Source organism: Pyxicephalus adspersus, chromosome 6 (genome assembly GCF_032062135.1).
Source record: "Pyxicephalus adspersus chromosome 6, UCB_Pads_2.0, whole genome shotgun sequence".
In the NCBI taxonomy this organism is placed as follows: domain Eukaryota; kingdom Metazoa; phylum Chordata; class Amphibia; order Anura; family Pyxicephalidae; genus Pyxicephalus; species Pyxicephalus adspersus.
The window spans coordinates 80,769,552-80,794,523 of record NC_092863.1 but is presented as its reverse complement, the minus strand read 5'-3'; the positions used below and the strand labels follow the sequence as shown (position 1 = coordinate 80,794,523).

Sequence of the window (24,972 nt, the reverse complement as noted above, 5' to 3'; positions counted from 1 at the left end):
TGGCTTTTGATTCACACAACCATGTAATTTTTTTCCGCCAGTCTGGACCTTGCTTCTGAAAATACATTGACAAGATGAGAAAATACCTTCAAATAGCGGTCATTTCTTGAACAAAATCAAAATAAATGACTTGCTAGGTAATAAAGCAGCCGCACCAGGTTCATTCACACAGACGAATGAAACAATCTGTTTGCTGTGTGAGTGTACGATGGCAGCTCCAGTGTAGAATAAACAGGGAATTAATCAGTTGGGGAATAGTTAGGTGTCCAGCGGTTTTCTTGGAGTCATGGTCTGTGAAACCTATCACTGGTTGATAAACTGGGCTCATGTCATGTTGTATTACTCTAATGTAACTGTAATAATAGACTGTCTGATTGGAGAGAAAACCTTTACACTGAGCACAAAACAAATCAATATTTAGTCTGTGTAGGGAGATTTGGTCTCTCTTCTGATCAACTGCCATGGGATTATTTTATTTTTTGTATTTTGCACACTTCCTGTCCTCTTTCAGAACAGTAAACAAATGCATATGTATAGTTTAAAAAGGGTATTGCTCTTGTTTTAGCACTATCTTCGGTCATCTGCAGTATGGCATTAATGTGTTTATTGCATCTAAATAACAAAGAGAATGTGACAATTATAGCTATAGAACATAGAACATTTATAGAATATACTAGCAATATTATTTAAGGGATGTCCTTGACCGTTTAAATGCGAATATTGATTCAGCTCTCATGTGGGTAAGCTCTATTTGCATCCATGATGGGAACTTCCTGCAAACTGGAATGCAGAAATATTGTAAAAATCATATACTCTTCATGAATTACATGTTTTTTAGCCATTTTTACCATTTTATCTTAAGCATCTATTGAATGTTGTTTATTGCAATAATATAGGTGCATTACTTGGATGGATTATGAACAATAACCTTAAATAAAGTACACTATACCAGGAAGGAAGCAGAAAGGAAGGGACAAGCCAAACAGGAATGTCTGTCTATTTGTACAGACATCATTAGACAACAATAAAACAGGAATTCAAAAAGACATCACCACTTATCCCAATAAGTAAAACGACTCATACACAACAGAAAAAAATAAAAGGAATAATAAACTATAATAAAGCCTACAGTCTGTGTCATGTCATTTGTTTTAGTTACATACAATGGTAACAGTTGAGGGTGATACAAGAGGACTTAGATCCAAAGAACTGTATGGGTGAAGATTTAATGACAGACATTAAGGTATTATTTGTTTGGGTAGGAGAGACCAGATACTTCTATCTCCAAGTTTTAATTAACTAGCTTGTAGTTCCACAGTGGGGAAAATCATTTATTTTGCCAGGATGGGATTATTCACCCATTGACCCATTCTTAAAGCACTAGGAATTGTTTCTTTCTATTAAAGTAATAATAATTAGTGGGCCCTATAATATTCCCCTTCTAAGAACAAGGTTTGGGTTTGCATCAATACTTATATGGAACGTAAGTCCTTGGATATTTATATCGGGGAATGGGAGGCATAGATCCAATATTTGTAAGTTTGGTTAGCGTCATTGCATTCATAAGCAGTTTGTGTTCCCTTTTACACCTTTGGCAGATGGAATAAGCAGCTCTACTCAAAGCTTACATGTATGTCAGAGTAAGATGAGATCACAATATAATATTCAGCAGAGAAAGAGGTTAAAAGCTATTAAGAAAAGCTGTTGCCAGATTTTGAAATAAATTCCTCCCAGTGATCTGGCTAATTAATACCTAGATCATCCCTTCCCTTAAAGGTTTTACATGAATTCGACCCTAAAATTTGTCAAGAGAAAGCCAAGAGCCTTCATGTAAATTGTGAGTGATCTTGGGAATACCCCTTTTTCACCTGAATGCCAAAAAAATCAGCGTATTTGTTTTTCCACCAATTATTTGCACACAATACCATCAGTTCAGTAGTTTTGTTATTATTACATGAGTATAATATACACTAATGATGTTGCCCAATACTACTAGTTTGATCTTGTTGGCTGACATAGGGGGTCTAATCCTCTTGTCTTACTTTTTACACACAACTTTGACTTTATTACAAAATGTTAAGCTGCGTACACACGGCAAATTTTTCTCGCCCGATAATCGGTATCGGCCAATTATCGGGCGAAAATCTGCCGTGTGTACAGTCGGTCGTCGTCCATCGTCCGACGACCGTCCTGGCGGATCCATGGACGATGGACGACGACCGATCCTAATGAAAGGGAAGGGGAGAGCGCGCAGCAGGGTGCCGCTCCGTCGCTCTCCCCCTCCCCTCTCCATAGAGCATGAACGGTGCTGTATGTACAGCATCGTTCATGCATCGTGCAGTCTTTTCTCGTTGGAAAGGATCGTGAAAGATCCTTTCCAACGAGAAAAATTGCAGGTGTGTACGCAGCTTAAGTCTTGTTGCATCCTTAGTTTACATTTTTTTTATCTTATATCTTTTAATCTTGCAAGCCCTTTTTCATATTACTATTATCCTGCTGCTGTTGGATTTTGTAAGCGAAGCTTACTTCATCAGTACTTCTGTGATATTTCGGTTAACATTAAAGTTTACCTAACTTTAAAAATAAAAGTTTTGCCATATAAAAAACATCTGATGATTCTAAACTACATCTGTAACATAGGGGTGCACTTCCTGTGCCTTGAGCCCCATAGCTGTACAAATGCAGTATAAAATCATCTTTGGGCTGTGTTGGACTGATATTTGTATCAAAACTGCTATCCTCTCTATTGTAATCAATAGCAATGCAAAACCAGCTTGTTACAGGTTCATGCAGTGTAAAAAGAGGTCATATTCATGTCAGAAGTAAGTTTGAATAACTTGAAAGAAGTTAAATACACCTTAAAGCAAGTTGTCTTTACCCATGCACAAGCCCAAAGCTGTCATTTCAAATCTATCTTTCTACTTCTTGAAAATTCCCCAACCAGTTATCCTAACGGCTCTGATATAAGAAAACAAAGTTTACAAAAACAGGTCCTCCTTTTTTTTTTTTTTTTTTTTTTTACCCATTTTGAAATGCATTGGATGTTCTAATATCACAAATGACTAGGTAATAAAATTTAAAATTCAGATCACCTTAAATGTTTACTAGGATATTGAGGATGACATTGGTTATCAATTAAAATTCCTATAGTGTTTCATATGAGAAAAATATTAAAAAACGGATGACAACTTAAACGTTTCTTGATCTGTAGTATGTTTTGCCTTTTGACTAAACTAGATTTAGCAGAATTTGCCACCAAACCGAAAACAAATTTTAAATGCCACGGAAATCCAAAAGGTTTGTGTTTTCCTTTTTTTCTTTTGCACTGCTAAAGTGTTGCTAGACTTTCATGTCTATAAAAGGTTGCTGCAAAATAGGCCTGACTTGGGAAATACACTGAAAGACCCTCTGAACAGGGATAATTTTACAGTTTAATAAGTAGATATGTCAGAATGAGTCTCATGCCCTAACACATAGTGCCTTCTATTCTGATAAATTACCACATTAGTCTTCCTGTCTGCTGATCACCAGAATATCTCAGCATTGTATAACTCTATCACTATGCTGATATTATTCATCCAGGACACCCTTGTCAACAGCCCTGCCACAATTTTTTTTTTTTATTGCCACAATCCACTTTGCTGTTTCTCCAGAAGTAGCCCAGCATTTAATATTTTTTTTTTGTTTTGTACAGTCTGATTTTCTATTAAATAGCGGATTTTGGTTTGGACCCAAAAATATTATCTGTTCACATTTTGATTTGGCTGTGTAAGATTCAGGAATCTTAATTACACTTTAATACCATTAGATTGAAGTGCAGTGTAAATGCAAGGGTCATTACTGGGTTGTGGAAAAAAAAAAAAATCTTTGCATGTCTCAGCTTTATGGTTAGTGATGACATTTATTAATTCCAGCTCAAAACACACGTATTGATAATTGTGTTTGTAGTAATTAGGGTTATAATTACTTTTTAAATTTCACTGATCTTTTTTTTCTAATACAATGGACCTGATTTACTAAAGCTCTCCAAATCTGCAAAAGATAGACCTTCATGGAAGAACCTGCAATGCATTTCTTAAAATCATTGTCTTTTATTTGTGACATTTTTTCATACCTGGACCAGATCCATTCATCGATTGCTGGATCATTCAGGTTCATCCATAATAATCTATTTTATCCTGACTTGGAGATCCTTAATACATTGGGCCTGAAGTATATACCCTATTAGATACACCATCTTAATGGCTAAAAACAAATGTTTGTGTATATGTTCAAGAGGTAGACATTGTAAAGAGGTTTATTAAGCAAAATATTGATTTTAGTGATAACAATAGAATTATTGTTGGTGCCAGACACGTAGTTGTGACCCCTTAGTTTAGAGCAGAATGTTGTGGCATATCTAACTGAATTGGCACAATTAAAACAAAAATTGTTTTATTTACATGGATTTAGGGTATTAATAAGTTTTGATTTTGCCAGTGAAAAAAAGTCTGCCTCACCTTTGGCCCCTCATTTCTTGAACCCATTTACTATTAGAGTTGCAATACAGTGTTTCTAAAGTTATCTTCTACTTTTTATCAACAAATATTTGAAAAATAATTGATATGCAGAGCCACTACAATGAAATGTTCCTAATGGGACTACTCTTATTTTTCTGTTGATAATATTTTACCTTACTTGGTACATTACCAGTGCTTACACCATTGCATTTGGAAGTTTTCAATCATTGTAAAAATACAAAGTAGTTTTAATGTCTTTCTGATCTAGGCACAAAGGAGTCCTTTTTCAGAGACATTAGCAGTGAATGGGCCCTGTGATTTATCTCTTTTGTTAGGATTGGTAATATGAAGGCTTGTCTCTGGGAATAAGCTGGCATTACCCCTTGACATACGTTTTCACGTGCCCTACTTCTTCTGACAGCCAGAGAAACTCTTCATTTAAGGATTTGTCAAGGGAAAACTGCTAGGACCAGCAGTGCAGAATGAATCCAAAAAGAGGGCAGCAAGCTGTCAAGCTTTTCTTTTAGGACTGCTAGAAAAATAGAACATCAGATTTATCTCAGCCAGTTTAACAAAACACAATTTCAGCAAGGTAAAGCCTAAAAGCATAAAATATTCTCATTAAAAATCAACATAAGTATTTATTTGAAGAATTTATTTTGATGCATTGGACCTGATTTATTAAATCTCCCCAAGGCTGGAGAAAATACCCTTTCACCAGTGAAGCTGGGTGATCCGGCAAATCCACAATTGATCTCTTCAAAGTCATTTGCTAGCAAATTTTTTGAATCCTGGACCAGATCCATTTCAGGCTTTACTAATGAAAGTGTATTCTCTCCAGCCTCGGAGAGGTTTCATAAATCAGGCCCAGTGACTTAAATTGTAACCTGCTGCCAGGTTTCGGATGTAAAAAAATTCCAAAAAAGTATTTACAGGTTTTTTTTTTTGGTTAAATAAGCCCTGATCTTTGTGGCTTTAGGCACTGTAGACCAATTTATTCTCAAATTTTACAGCAAAAGCACTGAAGTAGATGTCAAAGGCAGTTTGGCTATCTCCATACCAAACGGTGATTTAGCAGGAAGAAGGAAGCAGAATGGGCTTAGACTTTTAGGATTTCAGTTCTTCGCATGTGAACTTAAAATCAAGTTAAGCTAGGTCTGTTATAGTAATAATAATTGGGTATGTTGGTTTTAAATTTAAATAATGTTTTCTTAAAATTCATACATTCGTGTTTACCCCACTGTATCCTTGGAGGGAGCCATAGATGTTGCAGAGGCTGTATTTCAAACATGTCCCCCATCTTATAGGATTTATAAGATCTGATGACTGCTCTGTATAAAAGATAAAGAATAATGACTATCGGGTCAATATAAAGAGCCAATTGCTGATGTTTCCTTATGATACTACCACATTTCAAAACAATATCCCCCTTCATCACACCACTTTAAAAATGTACTAAACCCATTAAAAAATGTTGCAGAATCCAGTAACAGATACAAATCAGCTGTATACTATACACTTGTATTGACGAAGGAGATGCTCAGAGAAAGGGCATATTACTCTTATCAGTCTGCAAAAAAAAATTAGAGGTAGTCCTAGCTGTGTTGCTTTACTGGTATAGGAAAAATTCAGGCTATCAGTCTGGTTGTGTGGTCTGTCAGCTCCGTGTAACTCTTTATATTAATATTTATTATAAATTTAAATAGGGAAATAAGGAAAAAAAAATTATTTTCACATTTTGGCAGGTTCAGACCCTCTTTGGGGTTGAGCAGTCCCAAGCAGCTCCCCCTTTTCTGCTTCACACCTCAGCACTGGTTCTTAGAACTTGCATATGCACATTTGACAGCTGGCAGCAGTAATAGCAGTATTAGTACCGCTCATTGCTACCACTAATAATAATTTATGGAGCTGCCGCAGGGAGATACTACTGTCTAGGGTTTCTGGAGAAAAAGTGGTTCCTTGTGTGAGGAAGTAGTAAACGCATCCCAAAAGTGTGAACCTGGGCTTTTAGTGACATGACCCACAGGTTTTTTCACTTATTTTTTTTGCACAAAATCATGCACACAAGTGTCCTTTGTTGTTGTTAACTGCTTGGAAAAAGCAGAAAAATCACCATTCACCTCTCCAGAAGAAGGAAAAGAGATTTTGCTGTGATCTTTAGTAAGGAGATGTGCGTTAAAAGTTATACAAGGTTCAGAATTTTATATTCTTGCTTTTACTCTTGATTGTCTCTTAACCGATTCATTCTATACCCATCACATTTCTATAATATATACTATATTTTTCCTGCTAAAAGTGTCAAAGTGACAGACAAGAGACTAAAGGTGCAACCTTGTTGAGTTTTGTCACCTGATGGTAAGAGCTCTAGCAAAGTGCTTTACTCAGTCTATAGGAACAATTCATTCTTGCTGAGCGTTCGCAGCTCACTTTACACTGCTTAGTCATCAAATTTACTTTTTATTTTTTGATTCTCCTGGTTTTCATTGTAAGGCAGGGGTGTCAAACTGTTGCTCGCGGGCAAAATCTGGCCTGCAATGTCCTTTTTTTTTTGGCCCCCCCATGTAATTCCGATGGTGAATTGCATCTGGCCCGCCTGCTACTACCTATTGCAACGAGTGATGCCGCTACTACAATTCCTGGCATCACTGTGTGGCATTGTTCTGTTCTGTAGACGCAAGTAATGCCGGGAATTGTAGACTCTTCATCACTCGTGTCTGTGACAAGTGAAACATCTCTGCCCCTCACACATCAAAGGCGATCGCAAAGGCAACTGGACTCCAGCCTGGCTGCATGTCTTTAGGGATGCTGGGGATGTCTTTGTGTGAGGAGGCTCCGTGTAACAGTGGGGAGTGAGGAGGGAGGCAGAGAGCGCAGCATATCATTCCCCTATGACCGGTGAGCTGTAGCTTTCCTGTCACTATAGTCTTGTAGTGCAATGTTCTGCCATTCAATATCTCATTAGCTCTAGTCACTTCGGGATATATATAAATAAATAAGATGTTTAGCATTTTTATTGTTAGTAGATCATATTGATTTTAAAAAATCTTTTTCAGTTTAAAATTTAAAGGCCTCTTTTTCTGTTGTGGGCTTGTTCCGGATTGAGTGTTGGACGGGACCTCTGTTTCTGTGTGTGAAGGTTTTGTATCTGGTGAGAAAGAGAAACTTCAATTTTGTCAGTGGACTTGGGGTTTGGCCCCCGACTTGGTCTAAGTTTTTGAGTTTGGCCCCCGACTTGGTCTAAGTTTTTGAGTTTGGCCCTCTGTGTGCTTGAGTTTAACACCCCTGTTGTAAGTAATCACTTTTCTTTTTTTCTTCTAAATGATCATTCACAACACCTCTGTCTTTATGGATGGGGTGTTGTACTCTTGAAAATATAACTATAATAAATGAATTACTTTGACAAAACCCTTATCTGATATAGGTGTTACATGTGCAGAAGTTATTAGACTGATGTTGAGTTTAGTCAAGTAAAACATGTATGGGAATTTATTGAGCAAGTGTTTTGCATCTTAATACTCTTTTCAACCCCTGAAGAATAAATTTCCGGTAGATAACTATGAACAAAATGTTAGGTTTATAGGTGAAGCTAATTTTAAAAGCATTTTTGTAAAGGATTTTGAAAGCATGCAACGTTTTTGTTTGCCTTTGAGCAGTGATTGGCAAGTGTTGAACAACTTGCTGTGTTGAACAACTCCCTAATGTTGGGTAGGTCTGTATTTAGTTTTATCAATCTGAATCTTGTATGTAGCTTCTGAGCACTTCACGGAGTGCTTTCCCCAGACACTGGCTGAAGCAACACAGATTGTGTCTTGTGAACAATAACATAATAGTTAAGAGAGAGGTTCAGAAGGTAATGCTGGAATAAGCATTGTAGAACAAGTTGAGAGTCAAGATGACTAATGTGAAATTCAGTAATGGACAATTTTTTTATTTTTTATTTTCTGAATCCAGATTCACATAGTTGAGTTGCGGTAATGCACAGCAACATGCTATTAGGTGTTGGTGTGCTGTGTTGCTTTTCAGTCTAAATTGCACTTTAGCACATCTTTCCCAATATACCAAGCTGCGTGGTAAAGTCTTGGTTACTAAAACATACTCATTGTTAAGTTGCAAATGGTTTCTCAGTGTTTTAAAGAGAATCCTTTGTTTTTAAAGTTTATAATTCTACTGTCTATTAGGATTGTGTATTTACAAATTTAAAAAATTATAACAAATTATTCTGGTGAAGGCATTTTTTTCAGTAAAGTGAAATAAATAAAGTGTGGATTTTGTGAGTTTTCAAAAGGGTAAGACAAACTATTTTTAAGCCTGCAATTGTAGTCTATTTTTCTATGTCGTTCCCCCATTACAGGGTAACGATACACTGTGGAAATGAAATGGCTTTTATAGGAAAGCTTTACAATCATTCCTATGAGGGATATTCTGTGTCTAGTGTCAGGGGTCAGCAGGGAACTGCTTTGCCATGCATTACTCCCTTCTGGCAGTAGATGCTTTAATAAACATTCATCACTGAGATACTAGGTTCTGCGCTCCCTGAATAAATGCCTCGGAGATAAAGCATTGCTTAGAATTCTCTAGCTACTGAACTATTAAAATTGCACACCATCTAATAATGGTATATTGTTTTACCATTACAGCAGTCTAATTATATGTACTGCCCCTGGGATATGGTGGTTTACCCTGTGTCAAGTGACTTTGAGTTCCTCCTTCAAAGAACATGACAGGTTCATCAGATTTCCCTGACCTTATAGGGCTCAGTGAGGTGACAGAAAGCGGGTGTTAGAGCTGAAGTACCAATGACGGAATTGCCTTCTGCAAGAAGAAAATATGTCTTGTTAACTAGATTGTCTGCGTCTACTGACAGATGACATAATTTCTAAGAAAATGATGGGAAGGGCCCTCACAGTTAGAAAGATATTACCTGTTTGGTCTACAACAATGTATACAAAATCAGATCACTGATAGGGATGTATTCAGCTCTGTAAAAGTGTGTGTGTGTGTGTGTGTGTATATATATATATATATTTTTATATATGTGTGTGTGTATATATATATATATATATATATATATATATATATATATTAGAGAGAGTGAAATTAGCATCAAACGGCAGCTGGCATTGAGGCAGCTTTAGGAAACCTGCCCAAATTTTTTAATGCTTCTCTGCTGGGAAAACACATAACTGACCCTCAGTCTCACAGCCATTGCTGCTAATTACCAGGTACTACATAGGCCTTTGGGCCTCAGGAAAATGTGGGACCCAGAATGGGAATCAGTCCCAGTCTGCTCTTGCTGATTTGCAGCCCCTGAACAACCATTCATTGCTGGTTTTACCCCAGATATACTACCCGAGATATTGTGGTCCCACATACCGCCCATCTATGACACTACCGAGTAACACAGGTGACATTTTTATATGTTGACCCCAGCTTTGACAGAAACAATTTATATGTTCTGCCTAAATGTATATTCTGGTGTGTGGGGTAATAATTATCATTAGTGGCCAGTCAACCTTCATGATATTAGGGGTCCTAAAATCTAGCTCTTTATGTCACCAAAGTATTGCACAAGTTCAGAGATGTAAATTCTACAAAAGCTGTCAGGGATTGTAAACATTGAAATGGAGGTGTTCAAAAACTACATGCATGTTGCAAGAGATTGAGACCTCTGAGGTTGTCAGAGAATGCAAACATGTTGTAGGTGTATTTGGAGACTGGCAACATGCTTACGAACACTGAAAGCATTCTACAGAAGACGCACATTTTTCAGAAGTATACTTTTGGGAGAGAGTCAAAGATTTGGAGACACATTGTAGAAGATTGCTTTTCCTTACTTTTGCAGAGACAGATGCAATGTCTTTCTTTTGCCCCATTTAATCTTTCCTATTGAAAAAAATCAGAAAAAATCTAAATCTATTTCCTTCACTAGTCTGGGGAAGCACTTAAGGTAAGAAAAGCACAGACTGTCACACACAGTTTTTTCCAATTGGGCATCTTGAGGCACCCTATTCACAATATTATTTTAATCATTCATTAAAAAGCCCTATCTGTAGTATATTACAATACATTCAGTGGTCTACCATGTGTGAATAATTGTAGTGACTACAGAACACAGAGGCAGATTATCAAAGATCATCTAATATTAGGAGTTTCATAGCAATTTGCTTGTTAAATACACACAGACATAATTTCAACAGTCTTCAGTTTGTGTAGAAATACTCCTGGATTTCCTAAGGTGCTGTTCTTTATATCATTGAAAATATGGAGAACGTTTTCTTTTAAATTTTCCTTGTGGAATCTTTTATAGAAACTGTCATGCACAAAATGCACCACATCTTCCTTGGTCATGAAGTCCTTGAAGTGGCTGCCAAGAAAGGTCCCTAAAGCGTTTTCTGCCTGATGTGTAAATTGGTATAATACCTTACAGAATTGCTTTACCGAGCTACTTGTACAGAAAATGCTTGTTAAAAAGTAGTAGTTCTATTGACAGCTACCTTATAATCTTGTATTTAAAATTGCAGTGTGACATTTAGTGTAACTGAACCCTTACTTTAGAGGAGTACAGGTACAATCAACAAAGCAGCATAAAATCCACACCTGTAAATACAGGGTCATACCTAATGTGGACCTATACCCAAATGTCAGAAGTATAGTAAGTTAACAATCTTACAGGGGTGGATAAATAGTGAAATGAAGAACAGTAATGCTTGGAAAAAATGTTTCATCTAGAGCTTTTCTTATATCCCTAGATCCTTTCTCACATGATTAATACTAAAGGGGCAAACTAAGCCATATGAGCTCTAATTATTCCTCTAAACAGAGTTCACACACCATAACCACTTTCAGACAGACACATATTTCCAATAAATTCCTTTTTACAAAATGTGTGTTTTTTGGTGAAAGCTATGTGAAACCAATTTTAAATTGACCTCTCCATGTAGGACCACTCAATCCAAGATATTTAAAGTATACCCAAAGCCAAAACCTTTTTCATTTTGGATAGAGTAAGGGAGGGCAATATCTCTGTCATTCTTTTGCCATCTGTGTATGTTTGGAGATTTTCCTTTACTCCCTGTGTTGAAAACTCAAAGGGAAAGTGGAAGGATATCTCCTTGATGTGAGTTGTTTTATTTTTTGATATAAGAATAGAATATTAAGAGTTGTTACTGCCCAGTCCCAAAAAAAAAAACAATTGTTTGTCCAAGGCATTGTAGGTTGGGGTATGTTTAACAGCATGCTCCATCACCATAAAACAGGCAAATTAACACATGGATTAGGAGTAGGGTAGGGGGAAAAAAGAATGCAATTTATATTTAGTATGTGACACATACCTTAAATGTTCTTAAATCCTAATACAAAAAGTCCATCCAATTCTTTTTACAAATTATGGTTTTGTATTTTTTGAATGAGAATTAAAAAAAATATGTGGGGAAGAAAATTCTCAGCATTAACCAGCTATAACTAGTGTATATTGAGTAGAAAATGTACCTTTTGTTATCTCATAAATGTCTAAACAGGTATTGATTTCCCCTCGGAAAGAATCTACATTGACTGCAATACATGCTTCTTGCTTCCTTAACGAGACCCAGTTCATTGTATGATATGTGAGGAGTGGTACCAGAAATCTTACAGCTAAAAGCAACCCTTTGCATACTGAGCAGCCCAAGAGTCCCTGAGGAAGGGAGATGAACAAAGTACATGTAGGCGTAGGCACCCTTCAGTGCATGCTTTTCACTTCTAAGACTGGTTTGACAGCAATCACTTTGATAGAAGTTCATTTACAGGTGACCATTCATGGAAAGAGATATGAACAGTTGTAATTCAGTCTCAGCATAAAACTAACTTTTCTGTCCAACTTCAATGCTTTTTATTATATGTTTTTCTGTTTTTCTAAAAAGTTTTTCTAAAATAAATCTGAATGTTTTAGGATAGTAAATGAGAAATCTTGCATATCAATATTTTATTCTTAGCCATTGATGGAAACTTTAAAGCCCCATACAAACATCTGATAAACGTCAGATGATTGTTGCTTGGCTTAGGTTGAGCTGTATCTTCTCTAAAACAGAGATTGACCGAAAAAGGCACCTCTCATTGCCTGAAACAGTAATGCATGCTACAGAACAAAGTGATGTAACAGCAATGCTGTTGTCTGTCCTATGAAATGGTAGCGGCAGCCACAAACGGAGAAGTGCAGCAAAAGTATCAATGACCGTTTATTTTTTGAGCATCAAAATATTAGTTAGCTTGCCTGTCTCATACGATCTCAAATACGAAGCATTATGGTAATGTCTTCATGACTAGATATCTTTTGAAGTTCACCTTCCTGCATATGTACAATATATACACAATAATGCATTTTAAAAATGTGAAATATATTTTAAATGTGCGTAGTGTAAGTTCTTATACTTAATTTGATTCGATTTGATTTGATGTTGTGGTATTGGGCAGCTTTCTGAGTAAGAAAGAGGCAACTAAAAGCCAATCAGGTGTGCTGCATAAACATTTGCTGATAGAAGGGAGAACTGTTTGCAGAAAGGTGAACTGCAGCTACTGCTCCTTCACTGTCCAATAACATGCTTAGGTTGGGAAGACCTGGATCTGTTGCATAATTACAACAGAAAAACAGGTTAGGGTTGTATAAATCTCAGGACTGGACTGACAATACAAACCCTTTGGCGAGTTCTAACAAATTTTACCCAGCATGGCAACACAGCTCCTCTATAGATGCAATATAGGGAGTGTGGCCCTAAGACAGGAGGTGCAACCACCACATCTAAGGACTAGTGAGTTTCAATATACTGCAATATAACATTTTTTTCTAGGGATTAGATACACTGTCATGAGTAAACGTCAATGTAAAATATAAATGGGGATGGAGGATATTTTTGTGAAATTATGCAAATTTTATAGCACTCGAAAATATCAAATTGACTTTTAAGCTTGTGCAGAACATATTAGACTCCCACTTACTATCACCATATTTCACACATAGACATTGGCAGTGGAAAGCAGGGCGAATATGAAAATGTCAGTTTAATGTTGACGTATTTCAGAAGACAATCCCCAGCAAATTGATATTTTAGTCACTAGTGTCACTGAATCCTCTAGAAACATTCAAATGTGTTTTAGTGAAGGATTGCGGTGTATCATCTGGAAAACGTTACAATCAATAATCCAAGGATTCTTGTGAGGAGGCCATAAATATTTTGCTTTGTTTGTTATTTAACCAACTGGAGCTTAATGCTACAGCAGAAAATTTATGGAGCATTTATGGCGATCCTGGTTTTTGGGTTATTTATGACCAAGTGGTTTATAAAGATGGAAGCATTAATATAGTCTGTCTGATCTTGAAAACACAACATTAAGCCTTTCTATATATTGTATCCACTCTAAAATATGTGCTTGAGATAACACTGTAATAATTAGTGTGATTATATTTTTTATGCATAGTTCAGTGTGTGGCTATATTTACGTTCATGTGTAATGCATGTTAAAGGGCCATTCTATCCTATAGCAGTTTGTTACAAAACTACCAGTATATATATGTAGATACAGCCATGATCAACCTCCTCTGTGCAGGTTCTTCTGAATTGGATTGTCTTTCATTTCATGATTCGGAGATCAGAAAAAATATTGACGAAAGAACCCAATAGGGATGTAATGGCATTTGTACATAATCTATATACATTTATAAATTATTATTCCAATATTATATTATTATTATTCCAATTAAACATATCCAGTTTTGTTACCAAACTACCAGTATATATATGTAGATACAGCTATGATCAACCTCCTCTGTGCAGGTTCTTCTGAAGTGGATTGTCTTTCATTTAATGATTAGGAGATCAAAAAAAACATTAACCGAAAGAACCCAATAGGGATGTAATGGCATTCTAACACAATCTATATATATATAAAAAAATTATTCAACTTTGTTCCAATTAAACATATCCAAGATAAGATATCCAAAAATGGACCGCAATAGCATAGAATAGTACATTCTTTAATTAAGATTGTGAGATACATGCTTGCTGGGGAGGCTCCTTCTGCAAGTGCTATAGAGATCCTAGGCCCTGGTCTATGTCTTGTTCAAAGCACAAGTAGTGCAATATAGTGAGTAAAATGCGGATCCTGGTGGACAGGACTAATGACAAATACCAGCATATAGACACCCCATAATTTTATAAAAAAAAGCACTGGAATTTATTTGAAGTGCAGGGGTTGAAATATGTACATGATATGTAGAAAGCAAAGGTCAAGAGCAACATGGCATGCAGAAATCAGGAATAGAACACTGGTGTTAGAAGTATGTATTTATATAGCCTGATGAACAAACGGTTTAGAATCATGTACAATATGGAGGTATCGTGCGCAGGAGTCAGGTGTACAATATGGCATATAAAGTGCAAGGGTTAGCTTATGTAATTTGCAGGCATGTAGCGTATAGGAAACAAGTTACAGCTCAGTGATGAGCTATCAGTTATTTTAAAATCGTGCCCCTTACTTTGCTGGTCAGTGAGAGAGATAAAACTGGTGCCAGTGGTAAAAAATGCACAATCCTAATATTCTAGCACATTATGGAGGTCTGTCCCTTTCTTCAAGTGGTAAGGAACATTTCACCACCACATATTTGGGGTTAAGCTCTCTTTACACATTTTTCCCAACACCCATGGGTCAATGTGAGTGCACAGCATGAGGTCAGTTGCCGTACTCAACACAGAAATTATTTTAGGCTGGGTGGGAAGAAGTTGTAGGTGGCTGGCAGCCCATGGATTGTGACCAAATTTATCAGTAACCACCCAAACACAGCCGAGTGCTTACTGAAAAGTTCTGGGTGGTGCACCCTGCTAAAAGGGGCTGGGGAGAACACTGAGTTGTATTTATAGTAAATGCACGGTGTTGTGTCAGTTGGTCAGTGGTCGTATATAGTAACTGCCCTCCCCAATCTCCCTCTTACCTTCTTATCTTGTGCGCAGTTCCTGCCTCAAAAGCCAGTCCTCCATTCATCCCCTAAAGAGAAACTGTCCCAACCCCTGTCAAACACAAGCACAGGTCTGACAGATGTAACTTTGTATGATGGCGGATAGAAACTGGGAGGCAGCCAATCACTGTGCCAGGGAGAAAAAAATATCTGAACGTGCAATACGCATTCTCAGGGCTTTTGGATCTCTACTTGTGGAAATCTTTTACAGTTTAAAAAAGTGCATACAATATGTAACACATAATCTTTGAGACAGTATTATTAATATTTTTAAAAGTCTGGTGACGGAGTATCATCTGTCCTGTTCTAAATGACCGGTCTCATCATCTTTAAGTAATTTGCAGGGTTACCGTAGTCTTCTGCTGTTTTACAACAGTCTGAAAATGCGGCTCTGACTGTGATAATATTTTAATGATCCAACTAAACTGATTTAGGGCACATGATTGTGTGATTTTGTGCGAGTTCTCAACTCAGGAAACTTGGCACAGCAGCGCTGGCACATAATTCACAGAGAACCAGCGACTGCACATGTGACAGCTGGTGGCAGTGGGCAGTACTAGTACTGCTCACTGCAGCCCCTATTCATTCCTTATGGAGCAGTCGCATTGAGATGCTACCCTGTTTCCCCGATGATAAGAGACTGTCTTATTTTTTTTTGAAGGCCAAAATATGCTCTAGGGCTTATTTTCAGGGGGATGCCTTATTTACCCATAAAGAAGACTACAGTACACAGTTATTGTTCATGTGCCATTCATGTCCCCTTCTGATCAATCATGTGCCAATCATTGTCCCCTTCTGATCAATCATGTGCCAATCATTGTCCCCTTCTGATCAATCATGTGCCAATCATTGTCCCCTTCTGATCAATCATGTGCCATTCCTGTCCCCTTCCCTAAAAAGGGGGGGCTGTCTTATTTGATGGCCCTGCCTTATCATCGGGGAAACATGGTACGTAGCATCTCTCCAAGGAGCAGCTTTTTCTGGCCTGAGGAAACAGTTAACACACCACATCCTCACTGCCAGTTTGAATGGGCCCTTACAGCTTATTTCTGTTTTTTGGATTAGTTAGTTTGTATTAAAAGGTTTCTGCTATATCAGTTGGTATCAAAATGAAGCTGATTCTATTGGTTTGTAGTTAGTAAACATATCTTTTTAAATTATTTTGTGAGTGTGTGCAGATATATGTTTTGTGAAGTTGTTTTTCTTCTCTAACCAAGTTCTTCTTTGTTCTATTGCAGAAAGAACTGAGCCTACCAAGACGCGGAAGCTTGTGAGTAAATATGGGGTTTGCCTTATTGTCTCTAGTGAAGACTGACATTGGATTCAGTGTGATGTATTATTCATAGTTTGCATATTGACAGGCGAGGCACAGAACACACATTATGTAGAGAGTTCAATATTTCTTTTCTTGATGATTAGCATTTTGTGTATGTGTTATGTGGCACAAAACACTCATTGTATGCAGAGTTCAATATTGCGGCTCTTTATTTGCATTTTCTGTATGTGTTTAATGTGACCTACCTACATAAAGCAAAGCTTCTGGCTAAATGTGTATGCAGTTCTTGTAGTTGGTAGTGGGATTGTCATGTTTGTTTTTACAAACTGGCTTGTCTATTTTTTTGTTCATTTCTAGCTAATATGCAAATTCAGAAAACATGGTCTAAAGATTTGTTTTTGTTTCTATCCTTAACCCCAATGGAAAGATTTACCATCATTTCTCATCTTGACAGAAAATAAAGGTACATCTTCAATAAAAACCAAGCTTTTCTCACTCTGTCCAAAAAAACTTTGACTGGTGTTGGGCTTAGAGTAAAACATTAGTGCTATGGAAAGTGCAAAAAACATAAGCATCCAGATTTCAATCTATATATATACAACACTTAGAAATCATGTAAAATCATGAAAAGTACACACCTCTCTACTTTCTGAGGTAACAAAAAGAAACACATCATAGTAGCCTTTCTAAACTTCTACCCTTGATGATCTTTTAAAATAATATTCAGTAAAGGAACCTCTGCTAAAACCAATTTATTGGGGATCAGTGGGGGGGAAAAGAGCCTTTTACATTGGTGTTGTGGAAAGAATACCCCTCTAAAGTTGTGGAAAGAATATTACTCTTATAGACAACCTAAAAGGCCATTGGTGTCATTCAGCTGGTCCATCCACATAGCTTTTGTCCCAGAACTAAGCAGACATCATCAAGTATGGGGCCCATCGGCTACACTTCTGTTCAGAACCCTGGTTAAGGATGGATGCATTAAAGCACAAGATATGCATACACATTAAACACCCCAACTACCACCCCCCTACACATGACATTGGATGAAAGGTTTTGTGTAATCAAACATTTTTGATTATACATAGTGTGTTTTATTAGTGAGCTGTACGTCCCACCAAAAATAGTGACAACTTGGGAGGATGGAAGAGAAAGAAGGACTGAATTTAAAAACCATTTGAGCTTTCGTGAATTTTTTTTCCCCATTTTCTGTGTCCACGAATAAAGAAATTAGTTTCTTCTGTGTAAAATGTTCATGTCACATCCAAAAACGCCATATGTTCATATGATAATATTTCTGTAAAAATAATTTTATAAGATGTGTTGATGCTTTTTACAAGTCTGTTACCCTTTCCTCCACAAGATCCTAAATTATCTTGAATGACTATGAAAAAGATAAAAAGTAAAAGTGTTCCTTTAGCACCCTGTCTCATATCTCCACTTCAATTGCTATTTAAGCTGTAATTCATATGTTATGTAATAAAGTGCTTGTGTTAGATGTCTGGATGTTACAATCACTTGTCCATTCTGGGAGTATACGAGCAGAGGGATATCATAGGTTGAAACTAGGAGTGGTGTAAACCTCTAGTGTTGGCATTCATTTACTTGGTATTCATGTATGTGCACTTTAGGAAATTAGATTGCCAATCAATTTTAAATCACAAGATTTTATTGCAATCTATGTCTCTGCCAAAAACATTTACTCTGTTTGTCCTGGTGACAAGTGGCAGAGATAAGAAAGCATTCCCCAACCACAGCTTACGAAAATGAAGGGTGTTTTAACCATTTCCATGTTATCAAAACCGGTGGTCGCAGTATATTTCTAATTTGGTTTCCCTTTAAGACTTAAATATAAAAATAGTATTTTACTTACTGGAGACCCCTATTTCTAATTCTCCAGCCTAGGCATAAATTACATTATACACCTAAATGTTCAAAATCTCTCCCAAATTTCAAAGATTGTTCCCCTACATTGTGCCTAGGAGAACGGGTTGTAAGTTTAGGTCTCTACACTATGTAACTTTTACTATTTATTGCTAATGTGTTTTTTATTTTGTTTTTTTAAGCTAATGATGATGGCTGAATTTTTTTTTATATTTTACTACAGTGTTCCATTAGTCTTGTGGTTAAAGACAGATCTACAGGCAATAAATGGACTAGCATGCTGTCATTGTTGATATATAAGTGAGATATAAGCCAATCCTGAGATTATTCCTTTGACAGTTCAAATCCTTTCATGATATTTGTTCATGACTGTGATGAGCTATATGATAGATAATGCAATTTTTCATTCATAAGTGACAAAATGAGATTTATTTCCTTTCTGTAGCCTTTGTTTCCTTTCTAAACAACCATGGCATACAGCATTCATACTCCACTATTCTTCTGCTAGATATGTGAGAAATTACTTTTTCATTGCTTGTGCTTTTTTCCCTTTAGCAACAAGTATTAGGACAAGTTTATCAAATCAGGTCTGTTCAAGATTATTGAATCACCAAAGTATTTTAAACTTCTAGTATTTTATTCTTGTGTAATTACAATTGCTTATTACATACAAGTAGATATCATAGTTGGAACTGTGCTTTTCATTTATTGTATCCCATTTCATATATGTTATGTGCATATGCATTATGCCTGAAACTTGTCACTTGAATGTATCCCAGTCCAATAACAAAAATGTATTATATTTCAGCTTACCAGCCCCTCAACATGGTGGTTTTATTTTTGTCAGGCATTTTTGTGCTTTATTATCTGTTCATCATTCCAGGGCAATACTACCTGTCCTTGGGGGCTTTGTTTATCGCTTGACTCTTTCTATGGAAGAAGCCACGGTTGCCAGTGCCACCCAGGTTAAACTTCAGACACGTCTGTTCATCCCCATTATTAGAATTTCTAGTTTACATGCAGATTTAGCCATTACCTTTTGTTGGCTAATCCTACAAATAATTGTGAAATCCATCTTTAAAAGCTCCTTCTGCTGAATGGAGCAGAAAAATCTATGTGATAGGAGGAAAGGCGTTCATGTGCATGTGACTTTGAAAGTCAAATTACTGGTCCCTCCTTTATTTTTGTCGTCCCCCCCCCCCCCCCCCCCCAAAAAAAAAACAAAAAAAAAAAACTAGTTTTTAATTTGCTGTTCCAGTTTCAATTTTCTATAAGGGCGCTAATGGCAACCCCCAACATACACTTCTCCCATTGTAGTGTAAGCTGGCACAGCCTAGCAAGAGTGGGAACTCTGCTCTGAATTCAGAAGTGCAAACTTCTTGCCACCCCATCACATAAAGCTGGACTTCACTGACAGGCCCAACAGGTATTTGTATGACTAAAGAAAAGGTGATAAACATTTTTAATGTAGTGTTGCAGCATTTTTTTCTGTATGTAAAAAATGCACTACAGTAGTCAGGAGGTGCACAGTAGAGGATATTAATGAAAGCTGACAATCTACCTGTGATATGTATCAGATCTTTTGTACGTTGTGCTTCTTCACTCATGTATTCAATATCAAAGACTAAGCAAATATAATATATGCTGATTTATGAAGCCACGGTTCAGATGTTTGCATGTTGGAATTAGTGTATAGTAGGGAAAACAATGTCAGTCAACAAATCTTCAGGGATAAGGTGCATACATGGAGTAACATGCAAATTCAATCATTTACTGCACAGCCAGTGAGTGTGCGGTACACTTTTGGTAGTCAGATTACCTTTCAGTTTGTCATGGCTGTGTCTCAAGATTGAGATTTTGTTTTAATTAGCTGGAACGATAAAATATTGAGCTAGAGTGATTGTTGTTGATATAGTAATATAATGAATATTTCATAGGCAGAGCTACGTTTGGAAAAGCCACATAGACTTGGTTTGTAGAATTTCATTTCATTATGTGCCACTCCTGTAGAGATGGAAATATTCACAACCTCTCTTGCTCAGTGTGCAGGGTGATCTCCTAGTCTACTGGGGTCCATGACATCAGAAGAGTTCTGCTCAGACATGTTATTAGAGTACTTGGTTAAGGGAACCCAAGGTAATTTGGGGGTTCATTAAGGTTAAAGTTCCAAAGAATCTTTCTATTGTCTCAATTCCCATTTACATTTTTTCAATCCTTTGTGAGGGAATCATCATACAGTCATTCCTAAGAAATGGTTGTCTCCCAAGACTTTTACCCATCTAGAACTGGGTTGTCAAACATATAGCCCATAGATAGAACCCATGCCTAATACACAGGAGCTATCTGCTGCTCTATCTTGTTAACAGAAGTGACACAAAGTCACTCGTTACTTTTTTCCCCTGGCTGGGTTTTGCTGTGTATGTTACATGCACCTGGCCCCTGCACCATGTGTGTTACATGCACCTGGCCCCTGCACCATGTGTGTTACATGCACCTGGCCCCTGCACCATGTGTGTTACATGCACCTGGCCCCTGCACTATCTATGTGTGTTACATGCACCTGGCCCCTGCACTATCTATGTGTGTTACATGCACCTGACCGCTTCACTTTGTGTGTTACATGCACCTGGCCCCTGCACCCTGCACTGTATGTTACATACACCTGGCCCCTGCACTGTATGTTACATACACCTGGCCCCTGCACTGTATGTTACATACACCTGGCCCCTGCACTATATATGTTATATTCTATGCTGAGCTGTGCATTTGTTTGTTTTATGAAATTTGCAGATTTTCCAAGATTGAAAACAATCTTTGAAACCCAATTAACTTGATAAAACTCATTAGATTGGAGTGATTTGGTTTCAGTCTATTCTAATCTGCTTCATAGACATGGTTGTGACTTTGGTTTCTTTTTATTAAAAAAAATCAGGAAAATATGCTAAACAAATTATTATAAGAGCAATATCTTTTAAGCATCTTTAAGAGAAATGTGTAGAAAAACTGTGCAGTATTGAAGACCTTTTTACACCTTCAGTACATATTTTACAGGCCTGAAAAGCACATTTAGACTCCTACTCAAGTTATCGCATGGGGCTAAGCACTCAGGGTCTTGTAATCTATTGTATTTTTTTAAGGTGGTTGAAAACCCAATACTTAACTCTTGTATTGCCTTTGAAATGAAAATGTAACATTGCAGCATTAAAGAATACCTGGTAATTGTGCTTATGGTGGTCAGCTATTGTTAGTTATAATTACTCATTTTTGGTACCGTTATAACACATTATTCTGTTAATGGTACACCATTGTCACTATAGAATGCTGGATCTACACAATGAATCTGACACAGATTGGTTTAAGTCTGTATGTGAGTTCCCATTTCCATCTATAGCTGCATTAATCAGAGAAATAACAAAAAAGTAAAATACCCTATGTAGATTTTTTCCCCTTATTTGCTAGTTTTTGCGGGTTATAGAAGATATTGGTTGTCCCATAAAACCTTTGTCTAGCCCTAACATTTCCAAATGGTAGTTAGTATATAGGTTCAGTTTAAAATATTTACAACAATAAAATGTGGTTTGTGACACACAAATTGAGTTTCAGCATCCACCATAAACAAAACCCTAGAAAAGTAGCGATGCATGACATAAGTGCCCTGCAATAAAAATACAAGCAAAAGGAATTGCCATAAATAAGATGGAGGAATAACATTTTATCCATTTGTAGCATGGAAGCTTGTACCAAATTTAGTGTTAATAACCCCTGTGCTAATATAGATATCAGTAGGGTAACAGCCTGATTTCCCGTCTCAGCGTGAGTTTTTGTGCGCATACACCTCATTATTATTGGACGGTTACAGCACAGATTTTACTGACCTGTTGGCCTGCACGTATCATTCACAATTGAGTCTGTGAAATCTGAAGTGAAACGACGCTTGATAAAAATGCTGAAATTGGATGCCCATCTGGGACCTTTTAAACGTTGTATGATTAGGTTATTTTCAGACCATGAAATTTGCAGTTTCTAGACTTTTACATTAACCATCATGTGTGAAAGAAATCGTTTTAATGAGCTCCAAATGTACATTGACTTTCTAACTGTAGCACTGGACAAGCCACAGTTTGACTTGTATAGAGAAAACGGTTTGATATGTTTACACACATCTACAGAAATGTTTGTTTTTGATTGATAAATAATAATATTGAAACCACAATTTTTTTCCTTTTTGACCTTGTGAAGTTCTTTTCACAAGTGCTAAAAAGGGTTGAGATTTGGTGGTGCTAATGCTAACCAATCCACTAGGTTTGCATAGCTACAATTTTTCTTTCCATTGTTGTTCTGCCACTTAATTAAATTTGAATCAGTCATATGCTAGCTATAGGATTTTGATTTTTAAAATATATCTATAGCTAAACCACCTTCCTACACTTCCCTTCTACTCTCCTAGCAAGGAGAAACAAAAATATCCTCTCCTGTCAGCGAAGGGGTGACGTCCGCAAAAGTGTTGAGGATCGGCTGACGTGGGCACTCTGTGGTCCTGGATCAATCTTCCCACACATCCAGAAATCATACAAGACAAAAAAAAGCAAAACCCTTTCTGATGGGTTCAAAAGAAAGGTGGTAAAGATGTAATTTTATAATTTCCATAGAGATCAGCTTTAACATAAAATGATAGCAGCCATGCAAATAGACTAGTTGATGCAGAGAAGAACCACTTTTGTCCATGAAAACCGTAGTGTCTCTGCAGAGTGCAAAACACCCCCCTACTGCTGATTAAGCTGTGTCTCCTTTATGAGCTAAACCAATGACAAACCTGTGATCCCATATCATTTTACTGTATATGCAATATATTGATATCATTTTATGAGACTGAAGTCCATTTGAATTGATAGAAAAATGTATAGGTGTAGCAGTGTGCAGAGGAATAATTTAGTATTTTCAGGTATTTTTAAATTTGAGTACAGATATCTGTTTCTAATGTTTGAGACCAGATTAAGGACATCATCTGTTCAAATTTCAGTTTAGTCTGCTAATGTTTTGCCTTCTCTGGTTGCTTTTTCCCCTCCTTATTAAAATCCTACACAATACTAATGAAAACATTTCCATTACATACCTGGATTTAGATGCAGTAACATCAGCACAAGGTCCCTGCAATGCAGGCAGGCCATGGCTGGTTGGAGGGGTAGGCGGGGTGCTTTAGAAAGCTTTCTGATGAGTGACCACATATAGAGTCTTCATTAATGGAAAAAATGAAATCCAATTTGTGCCGGCTTAATGTAACTAAAGTTCTTTTTGGCTGTTTGCAAAGGTGGCATTCTTCCCATTTGCCAGCAATGTAAGAGGCATTCTTCCTCCACGACCACCACATTAATGTACGGTGAACTGTGGATATAGTAATTATAGCAATCCTGAAGATTGTTTCAAAGCGTCCCCTATAAAAATGTTTTAAAAAATCCTGGGCAAGATGTTGCTGGATGTTCATCAGCTGGGAGATGACCCAGGATCTGATTTGCTGCAGCTTTGAATGTTGTGAAGCACACATTGTGCTATAAAATCTGATTAAGCAATTTTGTTTTAGGAGAAGAGACTGTGTACATATATGGTTGATAGAAAGGCTATAGTTATTGTGTAACTAAAAAACTTCAATATTTTAGGTGAACATTTTTTACTTAAAGAAAAAAAATCTGCCTATACCAAGCCTTTTAGAAGTTCATGGTATAAAATTAGACCCAAATGGGCCCAGTGTATTGCTTGATGGCTTATACTCAACACTTAATTGGATATATCCAAGCTGTGGATTTTAATATTCCATATTTCTCTTCATGTGTGGATGTAACATTCAGAATTGAATTTAGTTTATTGCACATTGGCCCCGCTGGGAGCATGGAAGGGGAAGCAGGAGGCATGATGATTGACATGAGTCTTTTGGGAGTGCTTTTGGACAATGTATTTTATTTTGTTGGAAAATCTTTAAGAATCTGGGAGCTTTTGTTGCACGGCGTGCAATGTTTAAAATATCACTAACACATATCCATTCCTATTATTGGGTTCCCGTGTAACATTTAGTGTAACATAAAATGTTTCAAATTTTAAAGCCCAATTTAAATATTTCCTAGGGTATAATTAAATGTCAAACATTGTTTCTTTAAATGTTTTTTTCGAAATTGGCTCCCGTGTCAAAACAACTAGAATTCTAGGTTCCAAAAATGTTCAGCAGAGAAGACCAGTGTTCTATGTATATATTGATTTTTGTATGTAGTGGTCCTTCTGTAGCAGTCCAACAAATTCTACCTCTCCTGTTGAGTTACATCTATAGCTCTGCAATCAGG

At 36.8% G+C, this 24,972-nt stretch overlaps 1 protein-coding gene across 2 annotated transcripts in view; it reads left to right on the top strand.

Annotated features, from left to right (window-relative positions):
* MAST4 (microtubule associated serine/threonine kinase family member 4) overlaps positions 1–24,972 on the top strand; it is a 293,670-nt gene that overhangs the window by 123,042 nt on the left and 145,656 nt on the right. For both annotated transcript variants that reach the window (XM_072416332.1, XM_072416336.1), the window contains one exon: positions 16,722–16,753. In XM_072416332.1, the coding sequence (XP_072272433.1) occupies positions 16,722–16,753 (32 nt within the window). The remainder of the gene's footprint in view (positions 1–16,721; positions 16,754–24,972) is intronic.